Source organism: Brachyhypopomus gauderio, chromosome 11, assembly GCF_052324685.1.
Source record: "Brachyhypopomus gauderio isolate BG-103 chromosome 11, BGAUD_0.2, whole genome shotgun sequence".
In the NCBI taxonomy this organism is placed as follows: domain Eukaryota; kingdom Metazoa; phylum Chordata; class Actinopteri; order Gymnotiformes; family Hypopomidae; genus Brachyhypopomus; species Brachyhypopomus gauderio.
In genome coordinates this window covers 9,233,744-9,250,466 of record NC_135221.1, presented here as the reverse complement: position 1 = coordinate 9,250,466, position 16,723 = coordinate 9,233,744, and the positions used below count along the sequence as shown (strand labels likewise).

The 16,723-nt window shown below is 41.8% G+C and overlaps 1 protein-coding gene across 1 annotated transcript; it reads right to left on the bottom strand.

Moving 5' to 3' along the window:
* Positions 1 to 551: 551 nt before the first annotated feature.
* On the bottom strand, positions 552 to 15,978 carry vegfba (vascular endothelial growth factor Ba). The gene is made up of 8 exons (XM_077021753.1): positions 14,627 to 15,978; positions 12,168 to 12,210; positions 11,714 to 11,910; positions 10,259 to 10,332; positions 9,464 to 9,496; positions 6,115 to 6,192; positions 5,145 to 5,399; positions 552 to 5,039 (listed from the first exon to the last, which is right to left on the bottom strand). Exons 1-8 carry the CDS (start codon positions 14,708 to 14,710, stop codon positions 5,018 to 5,020), a joined length of 786 nt encoding a protein of 261 aa, XP_076877868.1. The 5' UTR covers positions 14,711 to 15,978; the 3' UTR covers positions 552 to 5,017.
* Between the last annotated feature and the right edge of the window lie 745 nt (positions 15,979 to 16,723).

Below are 16,723 nucleotides of genomic sequence, written 5' to 3'. Positions count from 1 at the left end.
GGCTAGGGCTGCCCACCGTTCTGGGCATGTGTGATCCACAGCCCTCTAGTAATCACTAGTGTGTGTGTTCTAACTGCACCGATGGGTAAAAAGCGGTGAAAAATATCACAATTGACAAATTTGGCACATTTATTATTATTATTATTAAATAGAGGTAGAAAAACAATGAGCAACTGGGCCAGAGGGCTGATGTCTGGATATTCAGTTCAGTTCAGCTAAAAACATAAATTAACTAGAACATAAATTAAGATAAGTAAAAGATTTGCGGTGGTTGCAAGAGAAAGAAAGAGCCTTTGAGATAACTGTCACTTGTTTTAACTGTTATTACATGCACACACTTGGACCCATATTGTGTATCCCAACAAGCAGCAGCATGTTGAGTTTTTATTGTGTCCCCTCTTCCCAAGTGTCTTTTTGTTACCACATTTCTCTTCAGTGATGACAGAGATTTGTGTTTTTTTATGTTCATGCAAGAGCATGTTAATAGAAAAACACGACTTGTTTCCTTCATTTATTTCATATCAGCATTACAGATTGAAAAAAAAACCTTTATATTTCTGTGACATTTCTTTGATAAATTCATCAGAACAAACACACAAAGAAATCTTTCTCTTACATATACATATGGCTGGTGTTGTTGTCTCTCACAGATGCCATCAAAACGTGCATGCACGTACATTCATGTTGTCCAGATACCATCCAGAACCTCCCTGAACACAGCTGCTTCAACAAAGAGTCATAGTATAAACATGGCTGGTGTTTTATCACTACTGCCACAGTGAGAGAGAGAGAGAGAGAGAGAGAGAGAGAGAGAGAGAGAAAGAGAAAGAAAGAGAGAAAGAAAGAAAGAAACAGAGAAACCAAGGATGGCTAGAAATAAACAAGACCCTGTTTTGAGATGGAAATGTAAGGGATGAGTGTGAGAGGAAGGGGGGAAATCTCAGTGGAAAAGAAAAAGAGATGATGATCAAGCAAACAGACCTGTTTGTTTTGCAGCTTAAGGGAATACCTAAAAGAATCTCGTCCTTCACAGGCAGTGGGGGATACTGAAGAAGGATTTTTGCCATGATATATCTTATAGAGATTAGAAGCCTGGATGGTGAGGGCCAGACAGCAAGAAAACAGCATGTAAATGTACCCTAGCCTCTTTGTGGATGACTCATTCTGGCTCTTGATTTCTCCCTCCCTCTCTCTTTTTCTCCTCTCTCATTCTCTCACTCACTCTCTCACTCTAGCTTTCTCTCCCTTCCTCTCCTGTGTCTCTCTGCTTTTTCCTAATCTTGTGCAGAGTGCTAAATTTAGCCGGCACAGAGGCCTTACAAACAGGTAAAACTGCATCAGAATCTAGAGACTCTGGCTGCTTCACACACCTTGCTAACACACACACACACACACACACACACACACACACACACACACACACACACACACACATTAAAGTAAGACAGTTGCATCAGCCGTAGTCCCTGTTCCCACTGCTACAAGTGAGGACTAATGTTATCAGAACCAGAGATCTGGACCTCTCCTAAACTCAGTCCCCCCAAGCGAGTAAAGATCATACAGAGTGCTGCAGGGTCTCTTGGCTACATAACATGCCAGCTATGAAAAGTGACATTCACAAAAACAATACATGGCAGTGAAAGCTGATGTTTCGCAACAGTCATGATCCAATCACAGGAACTGCTAGACGGGCTGGGAGAATGTTAACCGAATGTGCGTCGGGTGTGCAGCCATGGTTTAATAAGGCAGAGGACAGGCGACATTGGCAGTTGCCATATTCGCTGAGTCATATTGTGTGCGGATTGTGTGCTAGCGCATCAGTCGGACTGACTCAGCAGCAGTTAGGCAAGAGGAGGCTAAGTGATAATATTATTTCTCACGTCATTGTGCTGCAAGCAGCCGCCTCCCGAGGCGGCCGATAATTATCAGCATGTTTGTCTTTCATTATCACTAAACAACCAGGATGAAAGAGAGAAAGAGAGAGGGACAGGATGAAAGAGAGAAAGAGAGAGGGATGTAGGACATAAAATTGGTGGGAGGCTGAACTGACAGATAAGCACGGTGAATCAGACAATGATGAGAGACGAGCCCAGGGATGCAGGTGTGTTACAGAGAGATGTGCACGGAGAGGCCATTTTGAGAGCCCCCCCAAATAACCACAGAGCTTTCTCAAAAATAGGACATTTAACTTTAATAATACCATATATAGAACATTACACTGTGGCTGTAGCTGACTGGATATCTACTAAATATATTGTAAGTCAGCTTTTTTTATACATGTTGTAGACATAATGCAGATTATGTCAGACTGTATACTGTAACACAACAGGAAAAAGGGCACAAATGGTGTAGCAGCAGTAAGACTATTGATTGTTACCATTAGACATATACAGTATGGATTACACAGAATAAAGAGGGGAGCTCTGGAGAGCCTTCTAGTTTGGTTTCAGCTCTCTTTCAAAGCCATGTATCTTCACTCACACAACGACGTGAGAACACACTTGGATCCTAGAATATTCTGTACATTACTAAAGGTGCACGGACACAGTGAAGAGAACTAGGACATTTTTGTACAGTACATGTAGCTTGAACTTACTTGAACTTACATATTTGCATGATTTCAATGAAACACTGGTTTATACACTTGTACATTTAGTTGACTGTACAGTGAATGCGGTAGTTGAGATTACCACTGCGGGACAATGAGCATTTGAGTTTTGAGCATTGAGTTACAGTCATGTAAGTGAGGAAAACAACAGGTCAGCAGAAGACACAACACTCCAGTGTCTGGTCCACACAAGACTAAAACTCAAAATAATCCACCAACACAAGCCCACAGGTCAAGAATCAATGAGGTGGTTATACAAACTGGGGCAAGCAACTGTATTCAGAGCTTAAAGAAAAGAACTGGAGGGATCTTTCTGTTAACATTATTGCATATGTATAACCAACAACCCATCTCTCAAAGGTCTCCTCATCCTATTATTATTGCAGAAACCTCTATATCACTGGGCTGCATCTTAGATTTCAGGTGGACAAGCTACATGATGATATTTTAAGTGCCTGTGGCAAAGATTATGCATATTATTTAAAACACTGTCTATTGCCTTCACCTAAAATAGTATTTATTTACAACTTCTCATAGTTAAATTCATATTTATGGACCTGAGCATTGAGAAATGGATATTATTAATGTATGACTCGACAGAATACTGAACTACATCATATCTAATTTTCTAATAATATCACAGTTAAAGTATACAGACATTTATTTAGGTCACAAAATAAATCTCAAAGCAACAGCAAAAAGCTTGATATAAAATGCAACTCAATATAAAAATAAATACATTATAGTTTGGATACTCTATAGTCAGTGCAGAATGCAACAGATTCTTAAACTAAAAAAAAATCATGTGTTTTTTTAGCATATATTTGTATATGTACAGGTGAGATCTGGGGTTTTAAGCTGATTCAACAAACATCCCTCTGTATTTCAGGGCTGGGTTCTCCCCCTACATCTCTATTCCAGCTAGACACAGACTCCCCATACCAAGCTATGGTGGGACAAAGAATGTGTCTCATAGTTGGCCACCCAGGTTGATTTTTAAGACAGATTAACAAAATACAAAAACAACACAACAATATATTTCTGCAAATGAACCAAACATGAATACAATAACATTAGTAGAACTTACATAACAATTGAATATAAACATATAAAATAATTTTTATTTCTTCTCTCAATATTAACATAGAAGCTTATCTTTACCTGTTTGTGTGTGAGAGCAAGAGAGAGAGGTAGAAACATTAGAGATTTAAAAAGTGTTAAGAGAGTATGTGTGTGTGTTAAACGAGGAAGAAAGAGAAAAAGGGGGGGAGCAAGTCAAAAGATTGTGTATTGGTATGGATGAGAGAAATGTGTGTGTTTGCAAGCACCAGTGGAACAAATCCGGGTCTCTTCACCATTGACATTCTCCTCACTGCCTGGTCTTGGGGAAAGATTCATTCATCCTCAGAAGGACAGAGTGAAACAAAAAGCGAATAAAACAAACACAAAAAGCCCCATTGAAACACTCACAGAGTCCACACGATGGGCTCACGAGAGCAGAGAATAAATCAGGCCCGACATGCAGATCCTTATCATTCAAAATGCAGACCACATAGACGACCGCCCATCCATTTAGAACATCTCAATGCGAGCCCCTCTCCAGACACAGCACATGTGACTCTGGGAAACATCCATTTAACTGACAGTTCTTTTGATGTAACTTAAATCTGGACATTTGAGCTCTTTGAGTTTCTTGGGTTCAAATGATCTGTTTGGATCATTTTTTTAAATAACAAACATTCCTGATTTTTTGTTTGTTTGGGGTTAACACAATAAGTCCAAATTCGGAATGCCACTTTCAGTACATTTACACTAATGATTATTAGTGTATTAAGTTCTTATGAAGTCAAATCCAGTCAGATGACTGATCATTCCAATCAGCAACATGGTCATATGGATAAATGTCCCGTGACAGTAAATGCTTGGCATGATGGGTCTAGTAGCCACATAGATCAATGTTTTAGCCATAGCACGTGCTCTCACAATATCAGGGATGCGTGATGCTCTTAGTTGTATCATGTATGTCATCATTCAGGTTAAAACAAGGGAATGTATAATTAAATACAGCATCCTACTCCCGTGACTCCACTAACCACACTTCCCACTGTGCATCACATTAGATATGGTGGACTGTTGCAGTATGATGCTTTAGAAGCAATGACATTTGTCGACACATAGTATACACACACCAGTGCTGGGATGTAGTTACCGATATGAATACTTGCATCTAATGCTGCACTACGTTTGTTTAGCGGGTGATGCGGAGGAGGGATGGCTTCATGTGCTTAGATCCATCGGCCGTTGATGGGCTAAGCCCGACACCACAGCTCCACGATGAAGACACCGAGCATGGATAAACCTTTTCCCTTTCCAAAAGATGGATGAGGTTGTGATGGTGACCTCAGCTCATCACAGTCGTATGGACTCGCATCTGAAATGAAAAGCAGAATTTACATTAATTTACTTCAGTCGATTAAGTCATACCACTAGGTAGCGAGGTTGAGTCAGCTAAGACGGGGAGAGAGTGAGCATTTACCTGCAGCTGTGCTGGTTGAGTCTCTTGCCTCTTTTGGTACAGCTCGCCTCCCTCAGGGTGCACGCACATGCACAGAGAGGGGGCTGTGATGTCATCCTGCGTGCAGGGCAAGGAGGGCACTGGCCTTCATCAGGGAAAGGAGGCGGGGTGCTCGGTGGGTGGGGCGTAGGGGGCGGGGTGGTCGGTGGGTGGGGCGTAGGGGGCGGGGTGCTTGGTGGGTGGGGCGTAGGGGGCAGAGTAGTAGGGGCTGGAGTCCTACAAAGAAACAAGATGGGGTAAATATGCTTCCAAAGCCTGTAAAATATGAACGTTATAAGAATGACGACGAAGGAAATATAATAAAAAAACATTTGTCTGAAATTCGACAACAAATATAGATGCATTAACACCGTATTAAGTGTCTTAATCTCATGCTCAACTAAGCAAATAAGACAGCACAATAAAATAAATAAAATCTCCTGGGTGCCTAGTAACTCCACGGTGCCCTTTTCATAACGCCTTTAATGTGCCAACAGTCTGACGGGGCAGCCTCTCTCCCCCATGCAAATGAACTGGAAGGCGAGAGAGGATGTCCGCAGCTGAGTGAGTTAATTATGGAGGAAATCTATCTTTGTCTGAGTTCAAGTGCTTGAGCGGGCTGGGAAGGAGGCCGGGGGAGGGGTGGCCGCGTTCAGCCTTGCAAATAAGACTGATTTCACACCTGCCACTGACTCTGTGCATGGAGGGATGGATGATGGATAACAGTGATGGAGATGACGCAAATGTAATGCCCTCTGCTTGCCCCCTCCATATAAGTGAGGCGGGGGTGCTATGAGGTGTCAAGTAAAGTCTGTTATGTGATTCTGAAACACATTTGATTTCTTCAGCTGAATGTGATACGAATGACATACCAAAACAAAACTGTTTCTGGGTTTACCAAGGTATAACACACAATTTAAACACATATTCCATGAATTAAGAAGGAACATACGAAGGTTTTATCTTCACAGGTTTCTTTCGTTTCGGTTTCCCCCGTTTCCTCCCTCTTCTTGCTGGTCGTGGATCTTGCCTTTCAGAAAGAGAACACCAGTTAGCATGAAGTTCCATGCTGCAAACATCAGAATGACGGATTTTGGTATCATGTGACTTCCTGTCTTAATTCCTGTGATTTCACAGCTTCTTGGAAGCCTGAAAGAGGCCAGTGGCCTAATTAAGCAATAAAATGAATGTCTTGTTTCTCAGCTCAGGAGGAGTTCTGAATTCTGACTCACATCCAGCTTCTCAGACACAGGCCAGCTGCACTCATGTCCAGGACAACTGAGCGAAGCCCCTCGCTCACTTCCCCTAGCAGCTTCAGTACATGGCCCTTCAGTACATGGCCCTTCAGTACATGGCCCTTCAGTACATGGATCTGTGCCACTGATGTATTTGAATGGCTTCAGCTCATTTGAGGTGATGTTTTTCACCAGTTTGGGTTATTGGATTAACCACAACAATGCTATAATTTGTGTAATGCTCAAATGCTTGTTTCTTCTTGCAACAGGAAGCATTAAAACTGGAATTACTAAGGGGAAATAAACCATAATTTAATATTTTAATATTTTAAAATATCCGATTTTATATCTAATTTTACACATATAATTTCATTATATAAATCCTACTGTTTTAGATATATAATCATTTCTGTGTCACTATTCAAGTGGGTGGTAATATCTGTCAGGCCTTCTGACAGAGGCCTGGGAGTTTAAAGGTGCAGTGCAATGTTTGCTGTTCCTAGGATTGCACTCTTCAGGGCTGATATTGATGTTCTCATTCCTGGGGTCTGTTAGAGCCATTACTCCAGCTTAGGGGTCAAAGCCCCAATGCCCTCATCACCACTGGGACAACCTTGGTGTTAACCTTCCACATTCTTTCTCTTTCCTTTTGCAGTCCCTGATATTACGCCAGCCTCTAATATTCTTTTCTTTGGATGTTTCAATCACTTGGAATTGCCACATCTACTACCACTGCTATTTTTCTAATCTTATCTGCTTATCTGTCTGGATCTGGAGGTCCCACAGCATCTTTGTTTATTCCTCCTTCCCCTGTGCCACATGTTTGTATATGATCCCTGCAGCGCTATATATATGTATATAGCATTATGATACATAATGGTATTTACCATAGCCTTCCATAGCTTAGCACAAAATCTAAGACAGTAAATATATGTTTATTAAACAAAGGAGGTTAACTCATACGATATATAACATGAGTACAGACAGTGCTGCTTGAAAGTTTGTGAACTCCTTGAACAGTTTAGATTTTTATGTTGTTTTACCTTCATTCTCTTAATCATCACCAGTTTTTGAATATGAAATGTCAGGGTTCATCAGTTCCATTTACATGTTTTGAGGGAAATATGTAAGTTGCCAGCAGACATTAAATATGAAAATCATGAAACATGGAATCAGAGCATGTGCAAATATAAATGAACCACAGCTGCATTGGTTAAGTCAATTAGGGGAAAAAACACATGTGACACACTGATTAAAAGGGAAAGGAAACCAACCAACTGTTGTGCCAAGGCGTAAAGCACACAGATCAACATGATGAGAAGAAAAGAGACATCCAAGGACATCAGGAAGAAGGTGGTGACAGCCCATGAGTCTGGGGAAAGCTACAAAACCATTTCCAAAACATTCCAGCTCCATCCATCCACTGTAAGTCAAATCATTTACAAACGGAGGGCACTAAATATCACCACAGCTCTGCCCAGAAGTGAATGACCATCAAAACACCAAGAAGCACCAGAAAAATAACAATTCAGGTAAAGGCCAAACCCACACATCACCTCCAGAAAGCTTCACACCTCTCTGGCAGCATGTGGGATAAATGTGCATGCATCTAGAATAAGGTGAAAAATCAACAGACCATCATGGCATTCATGGGAGAGTTGGTAGGAGGAAGGAAGTTGCCTGTACAAACTTTGCCACAGAGCACTTGGACAAACCAGTGACTTTCTAGAAGTCCATTCTCTGGACAGAAATCATAGGCGCTATATTTGGAGAAAAATCAACACTGAATATTAAGAGAAGAACCTCCTCCCAACAGCGAACCATGGTGGTGGAAATGTGAAGCTCTGGGCCTGCTTTTCTCCCTCCAGACCTGAATGACTCCATATTATCCAGGGAACCATCAAATCCCAGGACTATCAACAAATTCTTGACCAGAATTTCTTGCCATCAGCAAGGGTGTTGAAGCTGGAGCAGAAATAAATTATGCAACAAGGCAACAACCCAAAGCATTCCAGCACAACTACCAAGGAATAGATTAAGAGAATGAAGATTTGCTCTCTGGATTGGCCCAGTCAAAGTGTGGACCTCAATCCCATTGAAAGGCTGTAGCAAGATCTGAAGCAGCTGGTACACACCAGATGTCCCTCCAACCTCTCTCAACTGGTGGAGTTCTGCAAGGAGGATTGGGCAAAAATCCCACAAAGTAGATCTGAGACACTCCTTTGTGGTTCCAGAAGACATTTGGTTGAAGTAATGGTTGCAAAATGGCTGCTCAAGCTATTAACTAAGAGTTAACATACTTTTGCATAGATTTTCAGTTTTTGGAGATGGAAATTACTTTTGTTGAATAAATAATGAAAATGTACATTTTCCATTGAGATTTGGATGTTCATTTCATAAGATTATACTTTTTTAAAAGAACACAATGACCATGTTTGGGTGGTTCACAAACTTTCAGGCACAACTGTAGAGTTACTGTACTTCTAGAACTGTGAGTTCACTAGAAGTCTGAAATCATTCACCTTCCTTTTTAGACTATACTATACTACTATTAAATGTTTTGAATTATTTAATTCAAATCAAATAAGATATACTGTATGTAATGTTTCCACAGCATGCATCTCTAAGTTAATACTGAAATATCTAAACAGTAGTTATGACCGAGCTCATTTAAAATGCTGAGTGCTGAACTTATGGGCACGGTGCATGAGATAAGAAGAGGAATGTGACGTGTGCAGGTTGTGCTGAAGGCCAGACTGCTGGTGCTCTATTACACTGCTCTAACTCTGATTAAGTGTCAGATGTGTGTGCTTGTATGTCTTATATGTGAGTGGGAGACAGAGACAGGAAGAAAAAAAGAGAGAAGAGAGAAACATGCAGAGAGAGGGCATGAGAGGTAAACGGAGTGTGTCAAACTATTAATGGCTAATGCTACATGACGAAATAAATACCCTCATAATCTCTCTCTCACACACACACACACACACACACACACACACACACACACACACACACACACACACACACACACACACACACACACACACACACACACACAGACTTTACCTAGTTGGTTGTATTTGAAGATCTGCTTTGAGCCTGCAGAAAAACAAATTAAAAGGACAGAGTGAAAATATTTCATTTGGCTTTAGTTTAGTGAAATCAGGAGTTAAAATGGTACCACTTACAACTTGGCCTCAATATTCCAATGATGTCACAGGAAAAGTTCAAGTACTGTATACATACCGATACAAAACGGTCTCAGTGAAGTAAATAAAGTTGCACTAGTAGCGTGTAAACTGTGCAGGGTTGGGAAACTCAACCCTGGTAAGTTAATGGTGTGTTTGATGGGTTCAAAATGCTGAGCAGTGAGCACCAGTGTATACAAGCAGCTCCATGTTACAATGGAAGAAAAGCAAGGGCACTAGATGTAAATGATCTTACCGAACGCCCTCCACCTCTGACCCTAATCTTAACCCCCTCAACTTAGAAAGAGCTTTTGATGCAAATCATACAATGACCTCCAAGAGCTCTGATATAAACAGCTCAGCTGGATGCCAAAAAGGGGCTTTTGGGGGCTACTCAGTTTCATTTTTTTGGGGGGGGGGGTGTCTTTCTGACTGCATACGAAAAGGTTTCCACAGTGAAGCAGGTTCTTTATGCACATGCCAAAGGGGGGGGGGGGGGGGGTGTGTATATGAGTTCATGCTTGGTATATCTGGACTTGGTCTGTTTTTTCATTATGTCCCAGAAAGACAAAAAACACACAACACACAGTCACCTTCAGAACGTGTGTGTAGGTCAGTGTGTCAGACGCGTGATGGATGGTGTGTGTACATGTGTGTGTGTGGGTGTGCTCACCTGCACTCACACTGGCTATGCTCGATGAAGGGTACCTGCACTAGTTCATGCCGCATGTATGAGGTTTTCATAAGCTGGGAGGAGAAAACAGGGTCATTAGGAATCAGCATTTAAACACAGACAGAACACACACACACACACAGCTCTGCATAGTAATGACTCCATCTTGTATTCCTCAATCTCTCCAAACAGTACGTGACCAGAGTCCCTTCTAGCCCTGTCAAATCCACAGGAGACTTTAACCACCCCTATCTGAATATGTATGATGGCCTCATGCTGTGTGTGGGTGTGTGTGTGTGTGTGTGTGTGTTTCCTTCCAAACAATTTTTCCAACATATTGAGTGAGATTTTGAGATCTCACTTCGTTTGGAGGCAGTTTGTGTGTGGGTGCACGCAATATAAAGCTTTTTATTGTTGTTTCTAGGCAATCGTAATCAAAGTTAGCCATATAGTGTGCATATTCCTGTTAATATCTATATAATTAGATCATTTACACATGTAATTTACCTCCAGTTGAAATGATCAGTGTATGTGTGTGGTACGTACCACAACAATCACCTGAATATATGTAGACGTTGTTTTCTTTGTTGGAGTGAGAGACCTGAGTCTGTGAGAGTGTGAGTGACAGCATTCAACAGTCAGACAGACCAGCTAATCAGGGTGTGTGGTGTACCTCCATATTGATGTAATCAGGGTGTGTGGTGTACCTCCATATTGATGTAATCAGGGTGTGTGGTGTACCTCCATATTTATATAATCAGGGTGTGTGGTATACCTCCATATTGATGTAATCAGGGTGTGTGGTGTACCTCCAAATTGATGTAATCAGGGTGTATGGTGTACCTCCACATTGATGTAATCAGGGTGTGTGGTGTACCTCCAAATTGATGTAATCAGGGTGTGTGGTGTACCTCCATATTGATATAATCAGGGTGTGTGATGTACCTTCACATTGATGTAATCAGGGTGTGTGGTGTACCTCCATACTGATGTAATCAGGGTGTGTGGTGTACCTCCACATTGATGTAATCAGGGTGTGTGGTGTACCTCCATATTGATATAATCAGGGTGTGTGGTATACCTTCACATGGATATAATCAGGGTGTGTGTTGTACCTCCTTATTGATGTAATCAGGGTGTGTGGTGTACCTCCATATTGATGTAATCAGGGTGTGTGGTGTACCTCCAAATTGATGTAATCAGGGTGTGTGGTGTACCTCCATATTGATGTAATCAGGGTGTGTGGTGTACCTCCAAATTGATGTAATCAGGGTGTGTGGTGTACCTCCAAATTGATGTAATCAGGGTGTGTGGTGTACCTCCACATTGATGTAATCAGGGTGTGTGGTGTACCTCCATATTGATATAATCAGGGTGTGTGGTGTACCTCCATATTGATATAATCAGGGTGTGTGGTGTACCTCCATATTGATGTAATCAGGGTGTGTGGTGTACCTCCAAATTGATTGTTTCTGTGTGTGAGGGGATGCATTCAAGCGCCTCATCTGAGCAACAGCCCCCACAGCGTCTCAGCGACACACACGATGGCAAGAAGAGGTGATGCGTCTCCCATGGGAACTCCTGCCACACCTCCACCAATGTCTCCCTCGGCTGGCAACCACTCTTCTGATACACATCCAACCATCTGACCACTGAGAGAGAGAGAGGTGGGGGGTAGAGGGTATATCAAGATAAAGGACAATTGAAACTGTATGAGGAGTTCAACATTTTATAATCAGCAAATGGGAAAGTGGAGAGTGTCAGGGACAATAAATAAACATATAATCCCAATAGTTCACACCGATCTCTGCTGATATGTTGCCCAGAACAATACACATGCAGCCAGCAGTGTTCTCCCCTCACGGCTGTGGCCGCATGTGTTTTTGGGTCAGAGCGTGGGGACATGTACCTTGTCCTGATGTGTGACTCTCTGTGGGCTGCCAGTGAGTTAACTGGAAGAGGATGAACACAGATGCAGTAAGACATAACAGACCCAATATGGACGACTAAAAACATGCTAAAAAAAAAACCCTACTAAAATTTTTAGCAGCTCTTGTAAGTTAATAATGTGGCACATATTAAAAAAAGCATTTGTTCAATACATTTATTTAATATGTAGTCTATACATTACAGTACATTAATCCAAACTGAAATCAAAATCCACCCCAAATGTATTGATTGGTGGTTAACCATTCGACAGTGGTTTCCCACAACTGACGAATGCAAGCAGCGAATCCCTCCGAGTGGACACTGAGGTGGGTGCATGAGCGAGGTTACTTGTCTAGGATAACTTAAGTTAGCATAACCTATCGATTTAACCTTATTAAAATGTAAAAACTATGAAAGAACATCAGTAACGTGGACACCGAAAAGATGAAAATTAGCTGATAAACCAGTGAATATGGCATTGGCTTAGTTTTAATGTTGATATGAAATTCATTCAAATGGGTTTGTGAAATATATTATGTATAAATCTGATGCCATGTATTAGTGTGCAGTAAAATAAGAACAGGAAGTAACATGCATTCCCATAAACACCCCCTTAGTACTGTTGAGTCCACACTCTAGAACAAGGTCACAGCTAAGAGAAAGAAGACTTTGTACTGCAACACAAATCCACACACACACAGAAAGCACAATCTGCCTTTGGCCGAGTTGGTGTTTTCAAATGAATGTGTGTGCAATTTCTGGTGCATGTGTGACGATCCTAATATGGTCTGTTAGGGTACATGCACACTCATTTATACCTACCTATATATATGGAGGTGTACATTCAAGTATGTAAATGCAGGGTTCTGTGTAAATAGATGTTGATAATTATTGTAGTGATTTACATTGAGAAATTTAAAATAAACTGAGTAATAGAACATACAATAAGAGTAGGTCTCTGTAGCCCTTTTGCAATATAAGTGTACTGAGGTTTACACACAACTGGTACTGTGTGGTACAGTGTTGAATTGGATGTTAGACAGTGACTGTGTTGCAATACTAGGGTAATATCACTACATTTTTTAATCGCCTCTTCTCCCTCAGAGCCATTGTGAAATATAGCCACCAAGCTTATAACTGGCAGAGAGGCTAGCACTCCCCCCCCATCACGCACTCTCACGCGCGCCATCTCAGTGCTGACTGCTCGTGCAGCAGCAGCAGCTCGCTCTGTCTACGTCACTCCCCTCTCCAACACCCTTTGATCCCCCAGCACGGGGAATCGGCGCGGGGCCAGCGACTCTAACCCAGGCCTGTCCCTCCACCCGCGGCCTGTCTGCCAGTGCCTCGCACACCAACGGAAAGAAGCAGCCTTTCTGGGCGGTTTTCCCAATTTAGTCAAATTGGAAAAGGAATACACGCTTTAAAAAAAAAACTGAGCGTGGTTAGCGGATGACATCATCATCTTCCCACCTGGTGGTAACGGTATGACAACCGTCGCGTGAGGTGTCATTACAAGTGCGCGTGAGAGACTAAATCCGCGTGTTTATGTAGACACCTTGAGCAGGTGCAACCAAGTTTACCCAATAGGTCGCGGGTCGGTGCACACTGCACATTACTGTGCCTATGCTTTTGACTTATTGCCCTTAACATACATTTAGTTTTTACTTCTCCCAAAACACGCAACTTATTAGCTCTAAATATGACAGCTGTTCTAAATGTCAATCTAAGTCATAATTGAAAGCTTCAGGCAATTAAAATTACTAGACACTAGAGCGGCCGTTAGCTTTTAGAAGAGGAAGCTGAAACATTATGTGAAAAAATGTATAGTCACAGTGTTTGCTGCCATGAAACATGGCACCGATTTCACGTAGACCCACAGACTACTGAGAATCACGCAGTCTCTTCTAGTTAACCAGGATAGGTACACAACCATTCAGGAAGCAACTCACAACCTTTGTTTTATTGTGTGCTATTCAGAGCGCACATATCAGGAACAAACGTGCTGCTAGCGCCGTAGACTAACGTCCACTCAGTTAATGTCAGCTTACCAATAGTAAAGGTCACATCGTCCTGTTAACATCGAGGATATTTTGTCATGCACGTTATATCAGCACGTAGGCTAATTAGCTAATGAGCTATAGTTTTTTTTCAGTGCTTGCTTTTAAAAATGCAGAACCTTTGCGATGTCAAATGTCAATGACCCTGAGATTATTTAAACAGAAAATCCTAAAAGGTCTAAAAGTGTTGAGCACGTTCAGCAATAAAATGCGAGAACAATTAAGAATGAAAAGAAAGCAACTGATCTTTCGTTGATTAATTTTCTTTAACGGAAGCAGAATTGGTAGTTTAGTTATGAGTGGATGACAACATTTCCTAATATGAAGTCTTCGGGGGGAAATAGCACATGTAATTTTCTCCAAATTAATGTGGTATTCTTACCGGTGCCTTGGCACACTGAGTTGGTATTCTAGTGAGAGAGACCAACTGAAACATCCCAAGAATAACTTGTAGCGTTGTGCCCATTGTTATTTCCCAAGCAAGTGAAAAATAGTTCCTTATAATTTATAGCTGGACCAACTGTCCTCCGCTGCTGGTCTCCAGCCTCCGTTACTTTTCTTGATTCTCAAATTTTATATCCTCTGAATCCAGATCCCCAAACCGAGACCGCGATAATGTACCAAGCATGTCTTCAAAACACACCATTGCCCTTGTCATTGCTTGATGCGAAAAAGCAAAATACAGGTACAAAAAAATGTTAATTTCTGAAGTTTCCAGGGCGAATATGTGGTCAGTTCTCCCAGATGCTGGCACCTAAAGCAGTTCACATAGGAGGCTTAATTACTGAAGTTGCTTTTAAAATTAGCGAACACGTTGATACTTCACCGTCACAGACAACGAAGCCGGAATCTCGGCAACTTCCAGGTGACAGTTAAACAAAAAATAAACGTCCACTCACTCCGTATAGAGAGTTTATGTGCGCCGTTATAATCCCATGCATCGCCTTCACAGACTAGCATAAAAGGTATTTGAAGAAGGTCCCTCAAACAGCAGCGGGCCACCAGACGGTCTAATTATTAAAAGCTATATCCAGATATTCCAGGACAGAAACATATCCAGAGCAGATGGACCTTTCAACGGTGCCAGGAGCGATTTTCGTGTGTGACACACGCGTTTGAGTGCCGCTAGTGGTGTAGGTCACAGCCCAGATCGTGTCTATCCCAACGGCGCTCAGCTGAAATATGATGGCGTTCTTCTCCACGCACAAAACACAATTATCTTTTATTGTGGCCGCTAAATTAGTAATAAGCTGTGGCAACAGCAAAAATGGCACATGAGAAGGGAAAATGAAAAAGTAAGTGAGCTAACTGCGACTCAGCCCGTTTCCCTCCTCCTTTTGCCCTTCACGACCCAAGTAGAGACGCACGCTCGCAACTCTGCGCGTAACCGCCGCGCTGCCAACTTTCCCCCCCCAAACGTAGACCTTGCTCGCCCCAAAGCTGGTACAGGTGTAATGCCTCCTCCACTCAGCGTTTAGCTCGCCAATTATTAACTTCCACTCGGTCCTGTTCAAAGATTTTGCACTGCACGCTTGGGCTGAAGTAGTTTGTTTTTCGGCTGGAAATTCTTTCTTCAAATAATGTATATCTTGAAACAGAATTGCAGACGTCACCACGTTGAAACAGAATTGACGCACAAGTTAAAATAATTCAAACAACGGATGGATAAATATGAATAATAGCTTGACTGGTAATAACTGCTTAACATGACCCTCTCCTCGCTTTCATGCGAGGTCCCCCGACGTCATGGGTATGTATGTTTGGGTTATGTGGGGCACAAGCCACATGTGGGATCATGGAATGCGGGCCGTTATCTGCTCTAGTGCGCGTTACAGACAGAAGAGGGCAAATTGAGATTACTGCTGTAATACCATAACACCTAAAAGACCTTTGAATCTAAATAAAATAAAGAACTACAAAACATTTTACTCTAATTGTGACTAATGGCTTGTGATTGTTAATATTAGCATGGGTGAAGCCTCCTGTCTATTCCAGTATTTTTTTGCCATAGCCAATTAGTCATGATCCATTTCAGAAACAGGCCCCAAAGATTCCACCCAGTACTCCCTGCTCAGGGGTTGGAGTCAGACTCATTCCTGAGAACTGATATCTCCAAGATCAGTTTAAAAGTACTGCACCTGCATATGGGCCTGTGCACATTATCAGCCAATCAGATCTGAGTGCAGCCTAAACCCTGGAGTTACAGAGGGGAAAAGACCCTCAATGTCAACATCCGCACAGAACATTCCTGAACACACCTCCTGAATGAGGTGCTTCAACTGAAATGGGTTCCTCAAAGATGCCAAGAAGATATTAATATATTTTTGTATTATTTTAACATGATGGAACTTATAACATTTGGGGAACCCTTCCTCATAATAGACAATATCATATCCTTTTAGTGTAAACGTAAATTTTGCAGTGAAGAACAAAAGCACTCTTGCACAATAAAAACTATTTTTAGGAGAAAAAACATGGA

What these genes read in the sequence shown, in the direction of transcription:
- vegfba (XM_077021753.1), bottom strand. Translation starts at nt 14,710, where the DNA reads ATGGGCACAACGCTACAAGTTATTCTTGGGATGTTTCAGTTGGTCTCT. An exon ending in CCTGTGAAGATAAAACCTTC is followed by an intron (nt 5,400 to 6,114) that starts GTATGTTCCTTC and finishes GTTTCTTTGTAG; the next exon opens with GACTCCAGCCCCTACTACTC. An exon ending in CTCAACCAGCACAGCTGCAG is followed by an intron (nt 5,040 to 5,144) that starts GTAAATGCTCAC and finishes TTTTCATTTCAG; the next exon opens with ATGCGAGTCCATACGACTGT.